This window comes from Topomyia yanbarensis, chromosome 3, assembly GCF_030247195.1.
Source record: "Topomyia yanbarensis strain Yona2022 chromosome 3, ASM3024719v1, whole genome shotgun sequence".
Classification (NCBI taxonomy): domain Eukaryota; kingdom Metazoa; phylum Arthropoda; class Insecta; order Diptera; family Culicidae; genus Topomyia; species Topomyia yanbarensis.
This window is the reverse complement of record NC_080672.1, coordinates 139,184,729-139,206,911: the sequence shown is the minus strand read 5'-3', so window position 1 is coordinate 139,206,911 and position 22,183 is coordinate 139,184,729. Positions and strand designations below refer to the sequence as shown.

General features: G+C 37.6%; 2 protein-coding genes across 5 annotated transcripts in view; one reads left to right on the top strand and one right to left on the bottom strand.

The window, feature by feature from the left end:
- The first annotated feature begins 817 nt into the window (after positions 1-817).
- Positions 818-22,183, top strand: part of LOC131692721 (EH domain-binding protein 1) — a 67,590-nt gene continuing 46,224 nt past the window's right edge. For all 4 annotated transcript variants that reach the window (XM_058979945.1, XM_058979947.1, XM_058979946.1 and 1 more), the window contains exon 1: positions 818-1,696. In XM_058979945.1, coding sequence (XP_058835928.1) covers positions 1,593-1,696 — 104 coding nt within the window. In that variant the 5' untranslated portion in view covers positions 818-1,592. The remainder of the gene's footprint in view (positions 1,697-22,183) is intronic.
- Positions 19,479-21,780, bottom strand: LOC131692723 (uncharacterized). Its single transcript, XM_058979948.1, has 5 exons — positions 21,502-21,780; positions 21,175-21,298; positions 20,840-21,030; positions 20,518-20,781; positions 19,479-19,858 (listed from the first exon to the last, which is right to left on the bottom strand). The coding sequence occupies exons 1-5, from the start codon at positions 21,601-21,603 to the stop codon at positions 19,520-19,522; spliced, it is 1,020 nt and encodes a 339-aa protein (XP_058835931.1). The 5' UTR covers positions 21,604-21,780; the 3' UTR covers positions 19,479-19,519.

Sequence of the window (22,183 nt, the reverse complement as noted above, 5' to 3'; positions counted from 1 at the left end):
AGCACAGATAACAGACGTTTAGGCTCGATTTGAATCGTGTGTAAATACCCGCTACTGAAATTCCGAATAAATCAGACGTCTGAAACACGTTTGGCAAACGTTTGCAGATGGCGCAGTGATCGATACAATGCAGTTAGAGTGCAGCTGTCAAACATGTGAAGCACACAGTTGCGCAGATGGCAATAGTGAAACACGGATTTCCAACGTTTATCAATTTGAAAGTTTACACAGGTTTTTGAAGAAATTTTGTTCTAGCCTAAACGTCTGTTATCTGTGGTTTTAGTGTTATGCTACAATACAAAAACAATAAACTTTAACGTTTTTACAGTAAATTTCAATGTAAAATAGACTTTTACAGTGAAAAAGGGGGGTGGTTATGTATCTTAACATTAAAAAAATAAATTTTTCTCCATACATTTTTTTTCGAAAACAGTAAAATTTAATGTGAATGCACTGTATCAGTTTTTTGCTGAACAGCGAAATTTATTGTTACATGAAATTTTATTGTAAATCTACTGTGAGAACTTGGCATCGAACAATGTTGAAACAGTAATAACTATAATATTTATTGTTTTATGATTGTTTGTAGGGTAAATGCTATTGTAAAATTCTATCCGGGCGTACATGAGCCGTAGAAAAGTCTATAAGAAAAATCCTGAAATGATTTTTTTTCGTTGGAAATCTGCATCGGTTAGGCGGGCTTCACATCCAGCGACCCCTCGGAATGAATCTTTCGAGCTTTCTTTGCCATTTCTCTTTACGCCCCATTCATAGTCAGAACTGTCAAAATTTCATTAATATTTTTTGTGCAGTTCCATCCAGTAGCAGAAGTGTACTCAGTAGCATTACCGAGAACAGTTTTCTTTTCAAATCCAAGTGTTTTCCATTAATCCCAGATCTAACAGTAAAATTCGTGGTGTTAGAAGTGTTTCGTTCGATTCAAATTATGGCGACGCGCGGGTATCCTAAGCGGAATATATAATCGACAATTGTTCTGAACAGGACCTTGGCTCGGGAAAGATGATGATTTCAGACTTCCTGAAAAGTGATAATCCCATACAACAGACGAAAAAACAACAGTGAAAAAATGATTTTCAACCTTGAACAGCAAACATAAATCATCGTCATCGCCGTAGTCGTCGATTTCATTTTTGCTGTCCGATTAATTTGGAGAGTGAGATATCGGAAAATTTTGATATATTTGCCATTGAATGGTGTCCTTTTGTGGTTGGGCTGTAGTGATTTGCGCGGAGAGGTGAAAATATCAGTTGCAAATTATAATTGACGTGTTGTGCTGTGCGGTTGGAGAAAAAATAAACAGCTCCCGTGGAAGCGCTAGCGCTCAAAGAGGAGTGTGTTATTTGTGGACGGAAGAAGCAAGAGGGACCCAACAACGGGAGATTCTTATCAGCATAAGGGCGTGAATTGAGTCGTCTTGCTAGCTGGCTATAAGTATTGCCCCGTGTGGGGGAAAGTAAGATATACCGCCTGGAGGAGTGTCGTTCTAATTCAGAAGGCAAAGTAGACTGGTCTGAACGAGGGACGGAAACTGACGAAGACGAAGATAGAACGGAAAGCACCGAAAGTAAACAATGGGAAGCGTTTGGAAGCGGCTGCAGCGTGTCAACAAGCGGGCGGCCAAGTTTTCCTTCACCGTGTCCTACCATGAACTGCAGATGGAAACCACTGCCAAATGGTAAGCTGTTATTTTTGGTTAAGCTAGACGTCCGGAGCTCGTGTTCGAGTTGTTTATGATGGTTAGGGTATGCGGTATATTTCGATGGTTCTGAAAAAGGTCTGGAACTGTATGCATTCGTTGTTTTTTTATGTTAGGGTTTTTGATATGATGAATGGTCAAATTATGGTATCCTGTATGTTAAATAAATTAAAAGATGTTTCTGTCAACATTGTGAATATATTACAAACGCCAAAGCATTTCAAACAATAACTGCAGTGGCCTACCGATCCTTCAAGAATACTGCTGATTAACCAAAACACATAAAACAAATTTTACCTTAATAGTGAATGTTAAAGTAAAATAAGTTCCTTAAAAAAACAAAACTTTTTTTTTTACCTTAAAGGTGATTGTTATTGAGACAGTATAATGTAAAAATTATACTACGGTATTTCCGTAGAAAAAAAACGTTTTAAAATGTTTTTCTGTCGATAAAAAAATGTTAATCTTTTCAATCAATTCCCATACATTTGTAATTGCATTTTTTAACCCTCCCCTAGCTTGATGGGTTTGACGGTATTGCAAACATCATCAAGCATATTGGTGCATCAGTTTCGAAGAACCTCTGAAAAACAACTGCTTTAAGATGGTTATTGCATTATGCCTCGATAGCAGGGTTACCATTATTTTTCAAAGAAAATCTGGCAGTTCAACTAAAAATTTCTGACAAAATCTGGAACGTGACAGCAACCTCAAAGTCATCGAAATTTGGCATATATTTTAGTTTCATAGAATGTGCATTAATCGATTTTTGTAAAATTTGGGATATTATTACATAATTTTTCAAAATGTGTATGTAGCAACTTCCAAAACATAAAAATCTGGCAAAATGAGAGATTTATCTTTTTGTCTGGAAGCTGCCAAAACCTATAGCTGTGCCAGAAAAATCTGGCACAATGGCATCTCTAGTCGATAGTGGTGCATTGAGGAGACCGAGAAGGCCAATGGGCCTTGTTTATGTTATATGTTTTAGAAATGGTCGGGTTTAAATTTTTTCGAACCCGAACCCAACCCGAACCCGAGAGCATGAAAATTTTAAAACCCGAACCCGACCCGAGCCCAACATTATAAAATTTGGAAAACCTGAACCCAACCCGAGCTCGAACATTTTAAAACTTAAAAACCCGAACCCGACCCGTACCTGACAATGAAAATTTTGTAAAACCTTTTTTGAACCCGACCCGACCTGCGAATTATAAAATTTGAAAACCCGAACCCGAAAATTTAAAATTTGAGAAGCCCGATCTGAATCCAACTTGCTAATACGGAGAATCAACCAAAGATGTCGAAGATTTTTAATTCTAGGCACCCGAGCTGGAGCCCAGGCTCATCTAAGAATAGTAGAATCACTCGAATCTTAAGTAGCACCATACGCATTGAGTTATATCTGCATGTGGCCAAACAAATCACTGCCGAGTAGAATCCGCATTCATATTTACTATTATTGAACGTCGAATTTGTAATGTTCTGAGAAACTTATAAATCGTTGATATCTTAACCGGAAATCAAGTTAAATCGGCGGGTAACTCATGGGGAAACAGAAAGCTTAATGGTCACAGTTTCCAACAACCTTGCCCGTCGTACTTAACCAAAATTTCTAATTTTTTTTTTATCAGAAACCATTCCTGCAAGGCAGTTTCGTATAATTTATTAGTGTATTAAATTAAGCTATGGTAATTCGTATACGACAGTTTACATGACGTCACCCACGTTACTGGTTGGAACGGTCAAACCTGTATCGAAGGGTATCAATCAAGATTTTCTGACGTGCTCTTGATGTCTCATTATTGGCGATAAAAGATTTATGATTGGGTATCTAAGTTATTTTATGCTTCAGATTATACGGTAAACGCGCCAATAGAGATGCTTCGCCATCTCCATTGGAGCTCTCGGAACGACTCCAAACTTTTAAAAATCATTAACGGATTAACGGCTTCAACTGAACACACAAAATTTTTGCGATTAATTCCTTAAGTTCGTGGAAATTCATGTATTCTCATGAAGGAATCCGGATCATGCAACAGCTCATCCCGGGAACGATCCGACAGAAAGTGCTTTTTTATTATTATTTTCTATTTGATTATATTGTTTTGTTTGCATTACATTTCTAATTTAGTATATTGGGTGTTCTGCCACAAGTGGTGACTTTTCATCCATATTGTTTACATGATTCAGTTAATTATTATCAAGTTATAATATGCTTTTGCAGTTAAGTATTTTTTTCAGTACGATGTTTTAAACCTACTTGTCTTCAGGATAAGGAGCTAAACAAATCTTATAAACTATAAAGAGAGCTAATCGTTGCAATTGAAGATTGCAACGATTTTTGTTGGAAGTTGCTTATAATACCGTTCGTTATAATTTCTAACGTTTCTATGTTTGCGAGTCTGTGCAACTCATTTGTGCTAAACCAGGGAGGACGCTTCAAAATCATTTTCAGAATTTTATTCTGAATCCTTTGAAGCGTTTTCTTCCTAGTAGCACAACAAGGTTGGCACTGCATATAGCATTGCCGGTCTAAATATTTTTTTTATAAATTAATAGTTTGTTCTTTAGGCAGAGCCTAGAATTCTTACACTAAAAAAAAGTAAATGTTATGCCTATTGATTTTACACATAGATTTTTGCAATTAACGGAGGCATATAGACACTATTTGCTGGCACATAAACTTAATGTGTGTATTTACAAGAAATATTAATCTTACATTCACATTTCATAACTATTAGGCACATAAAACACCATTCTATAACGATATGCATGTATAACTACATAGTTTATACAGTTGACATATAGAAAGTATGTGTGCGCGAGATAACAATAGCATTTATTCTTCATATGAATTTTAAACGGTTTGAAGCAAATAGAATTAACGTTTGGATTTTTTCAGGATTAAGAGGGTAAAAACATTTTATATATTTGTTGCATTTTGTTTGGATTCCTTCAATGTGATCCTTAAAAGTGAGTTTTTTATCGTAAATCAAACCCAAGTATTTAACTTGATCTGACCACGTTAAATTCAAACCATTACATTTAATAATATGGTTATTATTTGGTTTAAAAGAAGAAGCTCTTGGCTTGTGCGGAAACACAATCAATTGTGTTTATGCCGCATTAGGGGAAATTTTCCATTTTTTCAGGCAATCATTGAAATTATTTAAGCTTCGTTGTAGTCGACTGCAGATAATACGAAGACTCCTACCAGTGGCTGAGATGCTAGTATCATCACAGAAAAGTGACTGTTTACAGCCTGTAGGTAGATTTGGAAGATCAGAGGTAAAAATTTTATATAGTATTGGTGCGACGCTTGATCCTTGAGGGACGCCTGTTTTAACGGGTAGCTTATTAGATTTACAATTCTGATAAGAAACCCGTAGGGTACGGTTAGTAAGATAATTTTTAATTATCTTTATTATGTAAATTGGAAAATTCAAATCCCACATTTTGGCAATTAAACCTTTGTGCCAAACACTGTCGAAAGCTTTTTCGATGTCTAGAAGAGCAACTCCAGTGGAATAGCTCTCTGCAGGATTGTAATGCACCTCAGAGCAAATAAAGAGAACAATAAAAACGCTCTTTGCACTTTTCATGCGAACCACCGCTCTTCTCTTTCACAATAAACCTCTTCACTCCGATGTGTGTTGCTCCCAAACGTGCATTCTACTCCACGGCTGCACACCACAAAGAGTAGAAATAAAGAGGCTCTTTAGTGTGAATCTTGGTCCCACGCGCACAGAAGCAGAGAAGGCAACCAAAAAACATTTACCAAACGTTCTTCCGATCAAACTCTACCTGTATTGATTTGATTCGTTTGATTCGTTTTCGCACCTGTTTGCCAGTGAGGGGAGGCACAAAAAAGTGGCTCTTCAAGGTGACTCTTTGAACGAAATTGTGTAGCTCTTGGTGCACAGATATTTCTCTTTTTCGTTTTCAAGTTTGTCTTTGTGCGGTCGTTCTGCACATCGTAGTGTTTTGGTGCTGCTCTGTTTTCCATTGGTGCATTTCGCTCTTTGTGGCACATTGTGTGAGCAAATAACAAGCCTGGCCCTCTGAGATATTTGCCTTTATCATGTTAGTTTCTCTCATAAGTTGATGAGTAGTTGAATGCCCAATACGAAATCCAAACTGCTCAGGAAGAAAAATAGAATTCTCGTTGATATATGACATCATTCTAGTTAGGATGATTTTTTCAAATAATTTACTAATAGAAGAGAGTAAGCTAATTGGTCGATAGCTGGATGCTTCTGCTGGGTTTTTATCTGGCTTCAAATCAGGAATAACCTTGGCATTTTTCCATCTTTCAGGGAAGTATGCTAATTGAAAACCTTTGTTGAATATTTTGACCAAGTATCTCATGGTGATTTCGGGAAGGTTTTTAAGAAGAATGTTAAAAAATCCATCATAACCTGGAGCTTTCATATTTTTTAACTTTTTCATGATGGATTTGATCTCATCATAGTTCGCTTCAACAATATCGTCTAGAGACAATACTTGATTTGAAACGTTTTCATATTTTTGTAAGACTTCGGTTACAATAGGACTCACAACGTTGAGATTAAAATTATGGACGCTTTCAAACTGCTGAGCAAGTTTTTGAGCTTTTTCTTCGTTTGTAAGAAGTATGTGGTCACCTTCCTTCAAAGCTGGAATAGGTTTCTTAGGTTTCTTAAGAACCTTAGAAAGTTTCCAGAAATGTTTAGAATTTCGCTTGATTTGTTCAACCTCTTTCGCGAAATTTTCATTTCTTAAGAGTGTGAATCTATGTTTAATTTCTTTTTGTATATCCTGATAGATACATTTCATAGCATGATCACAAGAACGTTGATATCGACGTCTTCGAACATTCTTCAAGCGAATCAGAAGTTGAAGATCGTCATCAATAATAGGAGCATTAATTTTTTTCTGTGTTGTTGGTACTGATAAATTTCTAGCATCAACTATAGAGTTACTTAAATTTTGTAATGCCGTATCAATGTCAGCTTTATTTTGTAAATCAAGGTCATGATTAAAATTATTCTCAATATAAGTTTTGTACCTTTCCCAATTCGCTTTGTGATAATTGAACACTGAGCTAATAGGATTGGAAACAGCTTCTTGAGAAAGTGAAAAAGTTACTGGAAGATGATCAGAATCAAAGTCAGCATGTGTAATCAATTCGCTACAAAGGTGACTTTGATCTGTTAAAACCAAATCAATTGTTGATGGATTCCTTACAGACGAATAGCATGTAGGACCACTCGGGAACAAAATTGAATAATAACCAGCAGAGCAATCATTAAAAAGTAGTTTGCCGTTGGAATTGCTTTGAGCATTATTCAGGCTCGGTGTTTGGCGTTAAAATCACCGATTATGAAGAATTTCGACCGATTTCTTGTAAGTTTTTGTAAGCCTCCTTTCAAGAAATTCATTTGCTCGCCAGTGCACTGAAAAGGCAAATAGGCTGCAGCTATAAAAATGATACCAAGATCAGTTTCAACTTCGATACCCAAACTCTCGATCACCTTGGTGTTAAGAGACGGCGTAACGGAATGTTTGATCCTGCGATTAATCGCTATTGCGATTCCTCCGCCGAATCCAACAATTCGATCAAATCGATGAATAACAAAATTAGAGTTACTCTTCAATTTAATATTTGGTTTTAAAAAAGTTTCGGTCACAACGGCTATATGCACATTATGTATCCTCAAGAAGTTGAAAATTTCGTCTTCGCACGTTTTTAATGAACGAGCATTCCAAAATAATAAATTTAAATGATTATTTAAAGTCATTGTTAAACTTTAATTTCATTACAATTTTGTTAGCAAATTCCCACCCCGCTTGAAAAGTCCCTCACCAAGGTTTAGGGGTTTGACGGTATTGCAAACATCATTAAGCATCAATTACTTTAAGATGGGTATTGCATTACGCCTCGATAGTGGTGCATCGAGGAGACCGAGAGGGCTTATGCGCCTTTTTTATGTTGTCTTTTCATACTCCGCACCAGCGCATATCAACGCTAAACCACTGGTCTATGGGCGGTGGCATGGCCGACTGGCGGATCAACGTAGATTGACTTTTGCTGTGTGCCATGTTTGCAAATATTGTTCTATTGGTGGTATTCGTAGACGGGGCTCACGGAGGGAGTCATTGTGTGTCCATTTATCGGTTGGCTTCGTTATCTTGCATAGACTAAATAAATTAATTTAATAATTAAATTAATTTAATATTTAAATTAATTTATTAATTAAATTAATTGAATAAAGTAGAATAAGTGGAAACCTATTAGTTGTAGCTTTGTGATAATCGTAGTTTTTCGTACTAGTATACAGCTGTTATGTGCTAGTCGTATGTCTATCTATGTATGTATTCGTCTGAGTATTTGTGACAGTTGGGTCAGGAAATGGATGAAGAACTGGCGTATATGATAGAATAGTGGCTAATACTTCTGGTGATCAATCTGAGCATTTGGTTCTATTCATTGGAGAAAGTCGGGCTGGATAAATTAGCTTTGCATCTTTGTTTTCTTTATTCGGCATGTTTTGATTCCTTTTAATATATCTCTACTATACGCTATCTATACTCATATAGGTACAAACGCTCGTGGCCTTCGCGATAACACAAACCTGGCCACAAACGCGACCATGCAATTGCAATAATCCACATATACTTACGCCCGCGATTTCGCCTACATGAAAACACCCCGGTAGTTAAGTAAACGTGGCATCTTTAAACTTCCAAACGCGGTCTCAAACATTAACCCATCACTCGCGCGATCATGAAACGGTCCGGTCCGAAAGTTTAACAGTCTGGACTAATGCCTTCACCACTAACCAATCAAAAAAGTGACGCTCATATTCACTAAACAATCATGGTGACATGACCTGGAACTCAACTTTCTCCATAGGGAAACGGACTACCATCTGTAACATACACTAAAAATTAATCATCAGATTCACGGTCCGCGCGCGATCGAACAAGAATACACGCTACATCATTATAAAATCAAAATTATACACGCGAAGTCACATACACGTGACAAACACGTTAATATACAAATTCTTGAGCCTTTCGCGACCATCCCCGGCAACTACACCCGCGATCTCGTAAACATGATAACATCCCGGTGATAAAGTGAACGTCTCAGCTCCTATAAATTTTCAAGCGCGGTCTCAAGCGTGAACCTAAAAACTCCCGCACTCGCACGATCATGAATCGGTCACTTCCAGATGTTTCTATCTTTGATATCAGCAGACTTGGTCCTTGCCTTCAATTTGATCAATTAAAAAAGAAAGCTCTCATATCCACTGGATACCGCGTTACTGGGGTAACTTACTCCCTGTCAGAATGTGAATTGTACACCATAAACTAACTATCAGAATGAAGGTCCGCGTCACCTTCCAAGAACGCACGCGTATATAGGAAATGCCACAAGGTTACAAAATCCAGTCGTGTACACGCGAAGTCACATGAACGCGAGCACACGTGACAAACACGTTAAGGTACGAACGCTTAAGCCCTTCGCGATTAACAACGCACACCTACGTTCGCGATCGCGCAAACTTAATAACACCCCGGTAGTAAGGAGAACGTTTTAGCACTCACGAAGTTTCAAACGCTGTCTCAAACACGAACCTACAAACGTCCGTTTTCGCGCGCTCATGAATCTGTCACGTCCTGAAGCCATTACTCTCTGTCCTAAAAACTTAGGTCCATACATTCAGTGGGACCAATAAAAAAATAAAGCAAATATCCACTAGACAACGCGTTCCATGGCGACGTCACCGGGCACTCTAGTGATATGGAGGATCTCACACTCTTTTAGCACCTTAGCAGTACACCAAAAAATAAAGTATTAAATTCACGGTCCGCGCGCGATTATCCAAGAACACACGCGAATATACGAAAGGCACACGGTTACAGAATGGAATTCATACACGCGAAGTTACATACACGTTAGCACACGCGACATACAAACGCACACGCGATCGAACACGTTAACGTACAAATGCTCGAGCTCTTCGCGATGATACACGCGATCGCGAGTCCCTACGCCCGCACATACCTGAACCGTACAATGAATATCACATTCAGAATCACGGCCCGCTACAATTGACCTAATGCAGTGTTTTAGTGGGCGACATTGCCTGTCTCGTCTGCAAATTGTAGCATGTATTTCTGACGGGGAGCCCTTCCGAGAACCTAGCTCTACAGCTCCAGTAGGACAACTCTCGAAAAAAAAAATTGTCACAAGAATGAAAATGCTGACCTAGTTTACTGCATATGTTTTCGTTCTTTTTATGGACGACTTGCATTGACTGCTTTACGTCGTTAAGTAATTGTTCGATGGTACCGAACAATTCAAGACTGTGGCTCTTTAGGTCAGCTGTGGTTCGATGTTGTGTGTCCGTATGCGACTTCATCATTTTAGCAGCTGATCTTGTAGATAGATCATTTTGCGTGTGTCGACCTCTGTCCTAATAATGTGCTGGCGGTCCGCACACACAGGCACCGTAAATGCCCGGATAAAATTTTCCTGATTACGCTGCACGCCTACACAGGCAGCATGGTACGATCTGCTGCAAAAATCACACTTCCAGAGGAAGCGGTCGTCGTTTATGTTACAAGTTTTTACACCGCACTGTATTATTTTACTATTACATGAAGTTCAATAGCACTGTGACTTACGAGGCACGCGCGCGATGTTTGTTTACGTAGGTAAAAAATACTAATTAATAAATTACTTGCGGAGCGCTTCGAGAGGCGTCCGCACTCGTTGACTGTTCGAGCGTATTAAACTACTTAAAAAATAAAGAAACCTTTCCGAAGACATCAAAGTGGCATAGCCAATAGTTTCGTCGCAGATATCAATGTCCGGCTTTTTTTGATTCCGTCCCACTGTGCGACATTCCCAACGGCGTTCGTATTGTGAGGATGCGAGTGATTAAACCAATACCTTCTTACATGACTATCGAATGCAAATCACCGAAGGAAGGCGTGACCTATAAGCAAACAACGCTAATCACATATCCCGGGCAGACCCCGACATGCCAATTCTGTAACCATACAGCTCACTACGGAAAAACCAAACCAACAACTAGCATCGCCAATAAAGAAGTAAACACCGATGAAGACGGATTTACAACAGCGACCCGTAAGAACGTAGAAACGAATAAGAACCTCTGATCGTGAACAGTAAGAAAGCAGTACCGATGATGACATAAACGGGAACAATAACGCGAGAGAAGGCAGACTGAATGACCTCCAAGCGGCTTCACCGCCAAGGAAAAGGATCTGAACACGCAGCAGCAAACAGCGACATTCTTAGTATTTTTTTTATTTTTACTTATTGTAAAAAAAATTAAAAGACCCACGGCTCAGCAGTGCTAACGCATTGAGCCGTTTCAAATAAATCTTTGGATTAAAAAAAGGATGGATAAATTGTCAACTGTGGCATCTTTGTCAAAAATATGTTACCCAGAGGATAATCTTTGATTCGCCTTTGCATGCTGAAACATAAATAACTACTTTGAGAAAAATACTCAAACAAAGTTCATAAGGCTCAATGAATAAGTAAATCTTGAACAGTGTTTTTTTCGGCTTGGAGTTTTTCGCTTTGGGATTTATATGCATTTTCTTGAATCTCCAAAACAAGTTTCCTGGCTATTGCCGAAGACTGCACATTAAGAAGACTGATATCTCTTTCCTTCCCCCATATTGGAGGAAGGTAGGAAGCTTAATATATATGTATTTGTGTGTGTCCATCACTATGGGAATTACTACCTTTACTCGCAAGTGGCGTTGCTGTTACTGTCTCCAGATTCTGGACAGAGTTGTCAGTCTTCTTGATATGCACTCTTCGGTATTGCGCTACATTCAAATCGTAAATTTAATATAAATCAAGCAGTTTACATAATTTCGTTAGTACGAACTGTTTGGCGTAATGTAGCCTACCTTTGGGAGTTACTGCGTCAATTTTTAATTATTTATATCTCATACTCGATCTAGATTTTCCAGAAATTCTTTTCACTATCATTAAAAGTAATTCTATAATACGTGAAACATTAAACAGTTTCAAATTTGAAGTGCGTGAGTATGAAGCAAAAAAAATCTATTTTTGGCGTAAACCCTCGATTACGGTATGTAAAATTTAATGAATCGATCAATTCGTTCTGTGGTGCATCTGGTTTCTTGATTGATATGCAATTTTCGTAGCGAATAGAGCAGTGAGTCGAACAGTCTGGTGTTGGTATTTGCACTCAACAACACTTGAACAGCGATGATCGCAATTTATTCAAAATGGCAATCAATGGAACGGTTTTTAATTGAACTGCATGCATACATCAATTATTCCCGATTCAGGTCTATATACATATACATTTCTAATTCAATCGGAGAAAACATGTTAACAGCCAATCATCTTTCGGCGAGCTATACCTGACGTCAGTTTCAGCAGCGTGAAACGAATTTGTACACGGAAGTAAGTTTTGACTTCTTCTGGACAGAACGCATATCTCATGACTACTCTTGGGGCGCGATCCCAGCAGCCGCCCCATTGATGTGAGTGCATATATAGACCACAACGAACGGACGTATGTAAATATCATGAAACAGAAGAGAACACGGGATTTGAGGGGAACTGGGTGCGAATGAGATGAACGCGATCGCACATGCAATCGATAGGTCAAGGAATTGTTTACTTCACTTCAAAGCTACTTCGTTCGTCGGTACACTTGTTTTCCGCGTCTTAACCATTAGGTCCCATCCATGCACGGCTGCGAACTGTGGAGTGGTAGTTGATGAAGGAAGCTCTTCGTTCTCTGTGCTATATCGTATAGAGTAAGTAGGTAGGGGAACGTAGGGTTATGTCAAGGGTCATGTGGTCACACAGAGGGCAATGGATGTATGAAAATAAACAAATATTCTAAAATTCTCCATATCTCCAACAATATCTAAAATGTAGCGAGGCAAAGTTGTGAGAATTATTCGTATAGCTTTTCAAATAAAATCAGAAATATGATTTTAAATTTGGTATGGAAATTAGTATAAGATAACTAGTTTGCTGTTTCGCATTTTCATTTCTGAAGTTAGTATGCAGTTACGTGAATGCATAGCTAAGAAGGTGCATAACAATTTTACAGCAGAAAATATTGAGCTCGAATGTTTCTAAAAACCTTACAGCTTATTCAAATAATTGAATAAAAATATTTTTTTTCTGAGATCACTCTACAGTCTACAAGATGCGAAACTTGAGTTTTTTAGATTTAAAACTGTACTTCCATCTATGAAATTAACAAATGCTTTCAAATAATAATTCTAAATATACTGAAATGTTATTTTGGTTTGCAATGATGATGATCTAATGATTGACAAAACCTCAATGCTCCACATATATTTGTTCCAAATCAACTGACACCTCAAATTTCAGCCATTGCATTGAAATAACATGTTGAACAATTGGCAGGAGTTTGATAGATGAAAATGAATATTCAGTAGTTTACGTCTCATCAGTATCTTGCAGATCGACTTGGTCGGCCGAAAGTCGCAAAATCCAAAATAAGATACTAGTTTTTCCACAAGTGAAACGTGACCAGTTACGAGATATATATCGCCACCATCTAATGGTTTGCACCTAAATTTTTCTCCTTAGGGAGAAATATAACATAGTGCATATTGCATTGGCTTGCTAAGGCGAACCAAGTGTCGATAAATTAATAAATAAATAAATAATTAGAGGCTGGCTTAGGAACACAAATTGTGCCTCTGTTTTTGGAGCTTACGTCAATCCAGCGCTAGATTAGTTTTCACACTAAGTTAATGTTTGGATGAGACTAAGTCGAAACGCTAATTCCGTGTCATGAGTTTTGCTAATGTTTTTTTTTCATATAACATTATTGGGATACAGTAGATTGCGGAACTGTATGCCTTTGGTTCATTCTGAAGAATACTGTGTAGACTTGAATGCAATTGAAAATTATAATATTACCCGATCTAATGATATTCAGAGTTTTCCGCAAAACAAGAAGTGCTTATTCGACCCCACATGACCTTACCCTCCCCTATAAGTATGCGGGTGCTGGCTACTGCGCTATATGGTGAATACTGTGTTTGTTCTCATTTGGCTTCCGAGCAAGATTTATTTTTGGCCGATGATTCCTCGGTCTCGACTCGAAGCAATTGATTTTGCGAGAACGTAAACGTCTTATTGTGGATCTGCCAGAAAATGGTATGCGGCGTATATCGATATAAGCAAGCAATCAGCATATGTTCCAATGGAAATGAAAAGAAGAGCTCTTTTGCGCGAACGTAACCCTGTGCTGTCCGATAGCGAATTTGTTGGTTTTGGATATATTATTTCGATTATTTTTGAAGTAGAATACTTCTAACGTTTCAATATGGGGGCCCGTTTCAAAATATCGGCTGTGGCAGTCGCGTCAGATTTTGAACGTTAATAACTTCCATCATACTTAATAGAATGATTTGAGATTTAAGGCAATTTTATCGAAAATATGTTCCGCAATGTAGTATTAAAATTTGGAGTATGTATAACATGCATTAATAACTAAAATACTGTGTTTAAAAAAATCTTTCAAAAACTACCGAAAATGGTGAAAATTTTCAGCTCATCTCGGCCAGAGCCGTCAATATGGTGCACCAACCGAACAATTAAACGATGAAAAGTTTTAAATATAGGTCCGCTACAGACTTGTTTCGATCAACATTCGTATTTGGTTGCTTGGCGCGAACGGATGGCTGTACAATACCGAGAAATATTTGTGAGCTGCACACGACTGGTGGATGAATCAGTTTGTAGTGAAACGTGCTACTAGCAGAAGCCATCATTTTTATTTCTGATGGATGAAAGATAGCATACACACACAAAAAAACGATTTCAAATCATCTGATTGAAGCTCGTTCCTGATTGGTTCCCGCTAATTTCATGAAGCCGCAAATCTGGTCAGAAAGAATTGTCATTTCAGTCGGTTTCAGCAAGTCCAGGTGATTATTATGATTCATCTCCGTGGATTAATTTGTGCAGCTCCGTGTTAGAAAGCAGGAACAATTGGAACAAAAATCACCCGGAGAATATTTTCTTCGGCAAACAAATTCTCGACAAACATGTGATTACGGCCTAAAAGCCAGCTGTCAAAATCCACTTTGAATGGAAATTTCAGACAAACCGTAATAATATGTTTGTCGAGAATTAGCCCTTTTCAGCGCTATCATTCCATTAGAAAGAATTAAATTTGAAAATCTTTTCTTTCGCCAACTATTAATGTGACTACGACAAACGTTTCAAAATAGAAACCCCATTTCAAAATTTCGGAAAAAAACCGAAGATCGCGTTTCGATAGTTTGTAACTTTCATTGTACTTAACCAAAATACACAATGTTTGAACCAATCAATCAGAAAAGTAATCAGGAATCTTGTATTAGATTTGTACGTATGTATAACTTGCATGAATAAAGAAAAAAATGAAGAGTTGTGTACAAGAAAGGACCACGATGACATTAAAAATGCGACCATTTTTGTGAGCCAGCCATATTATTCGTGGATACATCCTGTAATGCCATCGACTTATTTAGGACTACACACAAAAGGTAACAAATCGTATCATCTACGGAATCTACTACACAATTGTTTTGATTATTTCCCAACAAATCGCGCAAAAATCTGTTTGTTCCGTACATCACAGCGCAAATAATTGAGGTTGGAAAACAACGGCAACTTCAGCTGCCAAACACTTAGAAACGATCGAAGCATTTTTCCGTCAATGTCACTTTTCTGACTCAAATTTTTGTAGGTATTTTCTTGCTTCCGTCCAATTGGTCAGTTTATTTGTTTTATCGTACATTTTTCGGATATTATTATAGAAAATAACTAACCCGATAAGAGGGAAGTTATTTTCCAAAGCACGAAATGGAAATTTCAATTGTAATTCTTCTGAGAACAATTTTGTGGTCCTAATAAGGAACGTTTGTTGTGAATATTATTTCGACGTTTAATAATGCGACTTCTGTACACGTCTAGTGATGGAGGCAATTTTGAGAGCGCCTTTGTTTGATGCTGCTAACGGGGAGTATTCCATCCAGGAACTAACGAAGCGGGTCGCCGGCGACAAACGAACTGATTTCAACGATGATCAAATGCAAAATGAAAACATTTTTCTATAGACAATTCGTTTTACCTATCTCAGATGTGGTTCATTGTCAAAAAGTCGACGCTAACAAGTAAACCACCAATCAAAGCGCGGCTAATTAATGCTTTTACAAAATCATTTCTATCAAAATTTACGGTAATCGTATCCTCTACGGAATCTGCTACACAATTGTTATGATTATTTCCCAACCCAAGTAACGAATGATAAGGCAAAAAGGAAATTCAGCCCATATATTTATAACTTTCCCTTGTTTGATTGACCTCTTAAATGCTCTGTATTGACGGCCCTGCTCGTGTTTGCACATTTCCCCATTTTTCGTGAAATTTTTCAATTTCAATTCAACCGATTTTCAATAGAATACTTATATAGTACGTCAAACTTATTAGCAACTATATTCAAGTTAGGTGTTTCTGAATCGATTGGTGTATAAATTATTGAAATCCATCAACTAATTGCGAAGTTATAACCGTACAAACCTTACATAGTTTCGTTACATACGAGATTTTCAAAATTTAGAATGACACCCAGCACCAGATAGTGGAGTAAGACGTTTTTAATGTCAAAAGACGAGCATGTAATGTCTGACAACCGAAGTGTTACGAAGTTTCAATTAAAAATTCTTGCAATATAGTTAATTCGGGCCTGAAAAGGACCATTGGTTTGTTTTATCGTGGGAGGAAACTTCCGTTCATTTTCGATAGCGGCGAATTTCTCACAGGGTGACAATTCCTTTTCCGTAGAATTTGGCTCCTCAACGCCACCAGGGGTTGAGATACTTTCGCGGATGGTTTTCGTTGCTGACTGCTTACGGGTGGTCTGTTTGGTACGGGCTATGACGCGAAAATTTCTGCTATTCTGGTGTACAACGAATGATGAGAGAACCGATCGACCAATATTTAGTATAGCAGCGCGAATCCGCACTACTATCAAGCTCTTGCACGTTTTCGTTCCTTTTTATTCCTTTCTGTTACTAATACTAGCATAACCTAAACGAATACGCGTCTTTCACCCACCATCCATTTAGTGGGCAGTGCTGTCAAACGCATTTTCAGCTTTTCATCAATAAAATTTCAACAATATTTTCAAAGAATGTTGCAGATTAAAAAGGAAGAATAATAGTTGACGATGGAAATATTAATTTTTAATTTCTTGACCATAATTATCATAACGAATCATTTGAAAATTTCCCATTCAAACGTGATTGCGTTCAATAGCATTAGATTTGAATTAAAGCCCCAAAGTGTAGTCACGACACTCTGGTTATGTCGCAGACATTACCCACCCATATTTTTTAACTAACTCGAAAAATAATTTCAAATTTGACCACTCTACACATCACTAGCAGACTGAGCAATGAGTGATGTGTGCGGGTACCGTCTGAGGTAGATCAGTGCGTTGCGTCTTCCGCCCAAATGTTCAAACAAACTTGACAAAGATAATATTGTTAGTGTTTTTTGCCCTGAAGAAGATGAAGACCTTCGAAACGCAGGTGGTAGACGCAATACAATATTATTGTAAGAAACCCGTGACCAAACGCCATCTTTCTTTAATTGATCCAGCAATTTAATATTTTCATTATACGATGCAGAAAGAAACCATAAACGGTTTATAACGCTACAGCTACACCAATCATGTGAGTATCGCACCCATGGACAACAGTTCAATCCGGAAATAGAGAGCAGAAGTGAGCAGCATCAAACGAGAATCGAATCCAGCGAATCATTTGCCAAAGCGAACATCAACGGTCCTTTTCAGGAACACCATTATTTTAATGAAGAATTAATTAGAAGTAATAGAAATCTAAGAAAACAATCATTATTCTAGTTGCTAACTAAATCACATTTTTTCTAAAAGAAAAACTCTTTTAACCCACTTAGTGGTGCAATTGTGCCTTTCTCATTGCTCCCAAGTATGATTCAATGGCTGGTTATGTTCAATATAATTGTGGAAATGTCTATTACTTTCTTAGTAAATGCAATGGCTCGCCAGCCACGAACTTGATGAGCTACGTGATGACGCTGAAAAACTTGAAACACAAAATATAATATTCAATAAATTTAATCAGTATTTTTATAATGTTGTCTTCCTGCTAACTTATTTTGGTATGCAGGGGGGGGGGGGGGTGAGGTTGACGAATAACTCACAATTGAACTACACCCCAGATTAATTTGCTATGCTTGCTAGGTGAATCAGGATGAAGGTACACCCCTACTAATTTTTTTCTAAAATTTTTAATCTAACAAATTTGATTGACGATTTTCAGAGTGATGGCATGACCTTTCTATATGCGAAAGGCAAAAATGTGCCAAATTAACTAAGTCCAATTTTGACAAAAGTTTTGTTTTCGAGTTTACATCAAATTTCGACGCTTCATACGTTCTAAATATCTTTGGCTTCAAAATGACGAATTCGATTTTTAAATTTTCCCGTCCTGTCCCTTTGAACTTTTTTCAGTTTCTGCTTATAGGGAATCAATAACCGTACCGATCCGGCTCTGAACGCATAACCTCGCGAAGGATCGCGTCAACCCTCGTATGCGGCCTCACTGCTTGCAAAGGTAACTATGGGGTCATATAGAGGCGACTACTTACTACGGGCTTAGAAACCCAAGTAACAATTGAAGCTTTATAGAACGCTACAAGTGCAATCTAAATTTTATGAGTGGCCATAACACTACTATAAAACCTCAATTGCTATGTGGGAAGCAGCTACACGGAAACGCTCGCGATCGCATAGCAGCTAAATTATTAGCTGTGGATCTGAAATCGACTAGTTAAAATTTGGTACAGCTAAACGATTGTTGATTTTTCTAAACTGTCATTTTTGTTTTAGCATCAAAAAAAACGTTGGCAGAAATAACTAATTTTCTAGTCAAAAAATGATGCTGTCAGTCAGTCAGCACTCAAGCTTCTCAATTTCAATGCATACATTTAGTTGTATCAACTAAACTCATTGTTAATTGAAACAGGTTATGAATTGAAATTCAAAGTAGCTTTCGTTGTTTCAACTATGTAAATTATACATTTAGGTAGATCAACTAAAATCATTGTTGAATCAAAAAGCTTGTTGATTAAAATTCAAAATAACTTTAGTTGTTTCAACAGTCAAATTAAAAAAAATAGCTGGAGCAACTAAATAATTTCAAATTCAAAAAACTTGCGCATTGAAATTTGAAATAGTTTTAGCTGCTTCAACTATATGAATGACAGATTTAACTAGATGAACTAAACTCATTGTTGAAACAAAAAAGGTTCTTGATTAAAATTCAAAATAAATTTAGTTGTTTCAATTGTGTAATTAATAAATTTAGCTGGATCTACTAAAACCACTGCTGATTAAAAAATCTTCTGAATTAAAATTCAAAGCGGCTTTAGTTGATTCAACTAAAATTGTATTATTCATTATAATTATTTATGGCTGTGATACGCACACACCCGTGCGTGAACGCATATATACGTTCGCGCACGGGTGTGTTTGTGGTGGAGGAGGGGGGGGGGGGGGCAGGGGAATATTTCTCAACAAAAAACTAAATCGAAAAACGTTGAATATTTGTTGACTATATTTTGGTTAAGTTTTAAAAAAATCGTAATCACTTACATTTAGCTTAATAGTATACTTGTTTCGAAAACGAAACTTATTCGAACGAACTTTAATTCGTTTGTTCTGTCAATTCTGCACACAATGCATCAACGCACTGAAAACGTCGATCATAAATTGTTGTTATTCCGTAGAAAAATGTCTGCACGAACGTCCATACGGAACGTGCTTCGGGTGGATACGAAGCATCTATCAGCATACATGTTTTGAATATAATATCGATTGCGTGTACCATGCTGTTTGCTTTTTGCATGTTACCTGCGTCGATGTACGTATAGAAATGGGAAACGGCGTCGTTGCAAACTGCAACTACGCGTGGTTGCAATCGTACGCCCTTCTCCGCCATATGCTCACGGTGTTTGTTTATGGCATTGATGACGTCATTCTCGCTCTGAAATATTTTTGTTAAAACAATTATTATGTGACCTATGCTTATATACACCACAAAAGCAGAAGCACACACATCAAATAAAACGCAAACCCTATCGTATACCAACATAAAAACTCGTAAATAGGAATCATGGGGCAACAAATGCGGACCAACACTTACGACCAAACACACAAAACACACACTACATACAAACACATACAGGAAGACATACAAAAGCAGTAAGACGAGCAAAATACAATAAAAAAACGCAGCCACATACAAACATACACACGGAGAAACACACACAGACAGCCACTCAAAGGACGAAGGGATTTGTATTACTCAAGAGAGGCTGACACAATTCGTTAAGGTACTATTCGTATTACGTAACGGTTTAAGGGGGAGGGAAGGGGGTAAGACAAAGTTTGACACGTTGTGACATGTGGGAGAGGGGAAGTAAACTAGAACGTTACGTAACAAATTTTCACAGAAGAAAAAAGTTTTTTTGAAGAATTTATTACGTAATAGGGGAAGGGGGTAGAGAAATTTATGACAATTTGTTACATGGGGAGGGGGGGAGTCAATTTTGGGCAATTTTTGAGTTACGTAATTTATGAATGGTCCCTAATCAAACGAGTACAATAAAAACACATATACGAACCAACACTCTCACACGTTACCTGCACAAGTAGTACAAAACCCTTCTCAACATCCTGAAACGATGGCTTGAAATTTTGTTTCACCAATCCAGGGTTGAGCATTCCGCACATCAAATGCGCAAATAGTACCTCATTCTTTTTTGCACCATATTCTTCAATCATCTGAACATGTCGCGCACTTTTGAGTTGTTTTTTTGCCAATTTATAAATTTTTTCAATGAACATTGGCCATTTTTGGAAGAGGGTATTTTGGCAGGCGAAGGTCTGTTGAAAATCGTACTCCATCTAGAAGGAAAGGTTGGTTTTTATGTCAGTTATCAGTACGAAACTTTGAAAATCTCACCAGCTCTGGTCCTGTAGGCTGCGCTAAAATTGGCCAACTATCCTCAGCCCACAGACTGCAAACGTCAGCTCCATCCAATGAAGTAAACTCTTTACGCCGCAGAATATAGCTTGCTTTCCATTGGTGGATGACCTCTTCCCAGGGTTCGCGTCCATATCGTAACCATTCTTTGGCTGCTATCATATTCTGCTCTGTTTAAAAAGGGGTATGTTAATAAATTTTACTAAACTATTCTGCCCATGATCGCACATCAGTCCCATAAAGATAGGAAATCCCATAGAAAACGGGACAACTATGCGATCATGGGTAGTATTAAGCTCAAAAATAGTTGGTACCTGTTGTTTCTCCTGCTAGCACAACAGCGGGCGTTTTTTTGTTGGATTTTGGCGGTCCAGTTTTGAGCCTTTTGTTCAAATTGTACTTTATCATGGCTAGTTTGCCTGAATAAACCTTGAAGTGCTACAATGTTTTTTTTTTGAAATTGAAACACACACAAATTCCATTTAGTCGCTCTTAATGTTCAAACACAATGGATGCGGATTTCATACATTTACAACTACCGCAATGTTTGTCACGTCGACCATGATTCACGTAGCTCGTCGCAACGCACTATTTATTAAATCCATTGTGTTTGGACCTTATCCATTATGGGTGATACTTACACCAGCCTCCATAGGAAATATTTTGGTAATTTCCTTATGAATAATAGTGTACCACGCCGCGGTTATGTCCGTAATACTCATTTCGCAGAGTAAATTTTCCATAACCAGTTTCAGTAGTTTACCACGGTGGAACCTGTCCAATTCGTTGTTTATACTATAATATTTTAGTACAAGCTTTCCTTGTAGCGTTTGAAGCAGTTCATCTAGTTTCTGATAGAAGTGATAAGTGTACGAAACAATATATTATATAACTTTTTTTAATACAACGAATAACATGCATCGCAAGTTTATCTTATTCTTGTTGCAGTAGAAAATCAAATTGGTTTACTAGCGATATTCGAGTTCTCCTGTTCTATTCGAATATTGTGAAAATTAGCTGTAATCCTATATACAACATAGAATAGGAGACAGAACGATAGTCTAAAGTAAACATGTTGACTTTCAACTTAAACGAGAATGCATATTACACTGGAGACATTTCAGCATCTAGACAAGGCTAGACTGAAGACTTCATTAAATACTCCCAAAGAATATGCATAGGAAAATGCCAGAATTATATGCATCATGCTGAATATCTGAATAGAGCCAAAAACCAAGATTTTAAGTAAAGAATAATCCAAACCCACATACTTCAATTCGCAATTCTTGCGTTGCGTTGCGAAGCACGGTGCTATTCGTAGAT